Below are 4,582 nucleotides of genomic sequence, written 5' to 3'. Positions count from 1 at the left end.
ATAATATTGATTTAGTAAAATAACTACAAAACACTATTTAATTTTCTTCTTTTGAAAAATATAAGACATCTATATAATTCTATCACTTACAATTCATGGCCAATTAGGACTCCATTATGCGGCGATTTGTTGAACACTAGGTAGAAAAATACAAGAGAATTACCCAAATTATGATTATTACTTATGGTAAATTTGTATCAATTTTATAAGAAAAATTAAATAATAGAATTATATAATTGGGTTGGGAAGTGCATAAATTGTGGTCTGTTTTAACTATTTGTTTTTTTCTTACCATATATTTTAGGATTTCATAATTATAAAAATATACTTTCTTCTTACCATATATTTTGTGACTCTTTAATTTCAAATATTATATGTAAAATATAATTAAACGAAAATAGAAAAGACGAATTTATCAATTACAAGGTATTTTAAGTTGTGACGTTTAAAATTCTTCTTAAGTTCTCCACGGATTCAGACTATGTCATACAAATTTCTGACAGGCTGTACATTTTCACTTGTCTTCGCTCCTGCATTTGCTCTAAGGTCCCATAGTTTGTTAATTTTTCTTTCTGCTTCAAACTCTTTGTTAATTTTTCTTTCTGCTTTAAACTCTTAGTTAATTTTTAAAATCAGACTTTTTGTTGTTAGTAATTTGGTGTGATTTAGGGTCGTTTGGTAGAGTGTGATAAAAAAACTAAGACATGTATTAGCTTTATGCATTGTTAATATCTTGTTTGATATACTTTTTCAACCTATGTTTAACTAATGCAAATATTAGTTATACACTCTATTGTGTGTGTATTATGTTATGTACAACTAATACCACTATTTTTCTATGTATTAGTAATACAAAGCTTTGAACACATGCATTAACTAATTAAGTGACAAATTTACCCGTCAATTTTCCCAATTCCTTTTCCGTTCTTGTTTCAAAAGTATACTCATTTCACCAGAAATTGAATCTTGTAAATAATATAAAATTGTTGTAAAGTAACTTATTTTTTGAATCTTTTATGTCAAACCAAATTAAATATTATAATTTGCTCAAATATTTTTTCTGTTTAATTTTTCTTGTTTTTCCAATTTTCTTCATTTTTTTTCAGTGAAAAGTTTGCCGATTTCGTTGCCCAGACTTCACACTAAAATATGAAATTAGCATATTTGGGCAAAAACTTTTCAATGAAATGTGAAATTAGCATCTTTGACGGTGAAAGGCTCGCCGATTTCCTTGCCCAGACTTCCAGTGAAATGTGAAGTTAGCTACTTTGGTGTCTGAACTTTCCAATGAAAGTTTTCATTTTCAAAATTTTGGTGTCTCAAACTTTCCAGTGAAGAGTTTCCATTTTAAACACAAGATTGAAAAGAGTATGGAATGTTAAATAAAGGGTATTTTAATAAATAAATATTATTTGATAAAAATTATATTTTATATTTTTATTTGTAATATATCAAATCAAACAGTGTGTAAGAAGTGTGTAAGAAATATTACTTGTATAACTAATACCAACATATAAAATACAAGCATTACTCATGCAAGCATTATCAATACACTCTATTCAACATTATTTTTATACGCTCTATCAAACGACCCCTTAGTCTTTGCCGTATGTAGATGCATCTTGTTGAGCAACCAATTTGAATTTTTCGAATACCGAAAGCGCATTCCATTGACGAAGCCTTTCCACAAATGAAAATACTGCAGTAACTTGTTGGGTTCGAAATCGAGAGTGTGTCATGCGGAAGCTTACAGTTTGTAAATCAAAATGGTGATAATTAAGATGACAAATAAAAATATACTAAAAAGACATATTATTGATAGTATTTGGCCGATTGCCTACACATTAAAACTAATATTACAAAAAAACATAAAACTATTGGGAGTAAAACTCCCCCTAAACAAGACTTTTAAGGACTACATTGTGGATACCACTGTGTTATTATATGAGAAGAGCGGTCTTCTATTTATAGATGTCCAAAACCTTTTCTCCAAAAAAGAGGCTAGCCAAATATGAAAAATTTTTATATTTTCCTTTTTAGAAAAAGTAAAAGTAATTATGATATTACTTTTTTTTTTTAACAAAAGTAAAACTTAAACTTGGTAAGAAAATCAGGGCAAAAACCCTAACACAACTTTAATATGTCCATTCAAGAGATAAGATGCAAATATCCAACAATTATATCTGAAGTTACTATTACACACCTAATATTATGGGGTTCTATTACTCCTAAATTTATTTTTTTATTTTTTTGTGTCCCTTTTGTGCTGATAGGGCTGTCAGGACAACACAAAAATATTCTGCGTAGAGCCATATCAATAAAACGAAACATAAAAATATATAAAAAATGAATTTAGGGGTAATAAGATCCAGTAAAGATTAGTTGCGTCATATCAACTTCATTATAGTGTGGGTACTTGTGCCTTATCTCTTTATTCAATTGAAGTAGATTTTAAGCCATTCTAAGCCAACGATGACCATAGATTTTTAAATATTTGACAAATCATGTTTTGGGTGAAGTTTTACTATGTGTTTGACTATATTATGCATATTTCACTTGTAAAAGTTGATTTTTTTTTCTAGTATTTGAAAGTGTGCATTATTTGCCAAAAATATTTGCGATAAATTATATGACCAAACATTATTTGTCTAATTTTCTTCCAAAAAACCTACATGAGAAGTGCTAAATGGGTCCTAAGTTTGTACATTTGTGGGCAGTATTTTGTGATAATGTACACCAGAGTCAAATTAAATTGTTAATTCGTGTGCTGCAAGAGTTTTTCTCAAAGGCTCTATGTTAAGACAGCTCCATTAATGGAGCTTGTAGTAAATAATTTCAGAGAGGAAGAGGGCAAGGGTAAGAGAGGTAGGGAAAACTATTGCTCTATTGAAAATTGGAAATGAATCTGTAACCACTTATCCTAAGAATACTGATAGTTGTTTATACATACACCTACTTTAGCTTCTAATCTAAGCTAGCTCACTGCCACTAACACCACTAGTGCTACAACTTAGTGCTAGCTCATCAAGTCTAGCAACTTCTTTTAACTGACTCTAACTAACTTGCGAGCTAAGATGTATTACTCACTTCTTCTTCAACACTCCCCCTCAAGCTGGTTGAAACACATTCTTTAAGCTCAGCTTGCCTATCAGAATGTCATATTGTGGTTTACACAACCCTTTTGTCAGTAGGTCAGCTTGTTGCTATTTAGTGCTTATATGTTGAGTTTGTATTAGACCTTCAATGATTTTTTCCCTCACAAAATAACAGTCAATATCAAAGTGCTTGGTTCTTTCATGAAAGATTGGATGGACAACAATTTATATAGCTGCTTTACTATCACAAAATAGCTGAACAGGTAGCTCCAGATAGACTCCTAATTCTTTAAACAATCCTTTCAGCCATACAATCTTTGCAACTGTAGTTGTCATGCTCCTGAATTCTGCTTCTGCTAAGCTCCTGGACATTGTGCTTTGTTTCTTGGATTTCTAAGAGATCACTGCATCTCCAAACTTAACAATATAACCAGTGACTGATTTTCTGGTCTCCACATATGAGCCCCAGTCAGAGTCACAAAATGCTACTAGATTGGAACACCTGCTGCTAGGCATAAACAACCTAAGTCCTGCTGTACCTTTTATGTATCTCGCTACTCTAAGTGCAGCTTCCATAGGTGATTGATTAGGTGAGTGCATAAATTGACTTAGTACTTGCACCACAAACACAATATCAGGTCTTGTCATAGTTAGGTATAATAATCTTCCAACCAATCTTTGATACTTGGTGCTATCACTTAGTTCTTTATCCAACTCAGAGTTGTGATTAAGATGTTTATAAAACTCTAAGAAAGCAAGTTTATGATTGAATTCAATAGGAGTAGATGCTGGGATACCAACTAGACGGTGAGGCAGAGGGGTACGGAAGACTATCGGAGAGAGTAGCCAGGCGGACAGGTAGAAGACCCCAAACTTTCCAACATAAAAGGCGGTTTCATGACCATGTAGGTGGCACGCCATATTAAGTCAAAGCTTTCATCAAACACCACAAACACAGAGCCTAATTTTCCAACCGGTTTCAACACTATGGAGGCGGTATACCTTAACAAGTCAAAGCTTCCGTCGACACCACAGACACATAGACTAACCTTTCCAACATGGCAGGCGATTAACGTCTATATAGGTGGCATGCTATACGAAATCAAAGCTTTTAATCAACACACCACAGCTTTCCTATGACTGAGCTACGCATCCATATAGACCCTTTAATTTTTAGCTACAAAGCCTTCACAACCCTTAACGGGATGGCTTGAATTTGGAACAGCAAGCTACACATCAAGGATGGTTTGCCTTGGCAACAAAGCCTTCACAACCCAAAAGAGGGATGGCTTGATTTTTCCAGTCTTAGAACACATGAGATCCCTTGTCTCCTTAGTACACAACTATCCTGTATTTGCCTAAAACAGGTCTTACGGTGGCTCTCCCTGGCTTGTTTCCCTCAAAATGGCCACAGAACAAAAGGTGTACTAAGGCAGACCCTAGATCTGTATATTCTTTCTTAGATATTGAATCCTTTTAGAAAGCTA

General features: G+C 32.9%; 1 protein-coding gene across 1 annotated transcript; it reads right to left on the bottom strand.

Annotated features, from left to right (window-relative positions):
• Positions 1-3,488: 3,488 nt before the first annotated feature.
• Positions 3,489-4,016, bottom strand: LOC124890297 (uncharacterized mitochondrial protein AtMg00810-like). The gene has a single exon (XM_047402160.1). It carries the CDS (start codon positions 4,014-4,016, stop codon positions 3,489-3,491), a length of 528 nt encoding a protein of 175 aa, XP_047258116.1.
• Positions 4,017-4,582: the final 566 nt, after the last annotated feature.

This window comes from Capsicum annuum, unplaced genomic scaffold (genome assembly GCF_002878395.1).
Source record: "Capsicum annuum cultivar UCD-10X-F1 unplaced genomic scaffold, UCD10Xv1.1 ctg1491, whole genome shotgun sequence".
NCBI classification, from domain to species: Eukaryota; Viridiplantae; Streptophyta; class Magnoliopsida; order Solanales; family Solanaceae; genus Capsicum; species Capsicum annuum.
This window is presented reverse-complemented; position numbering and strand designations above follow the sequence as displayed.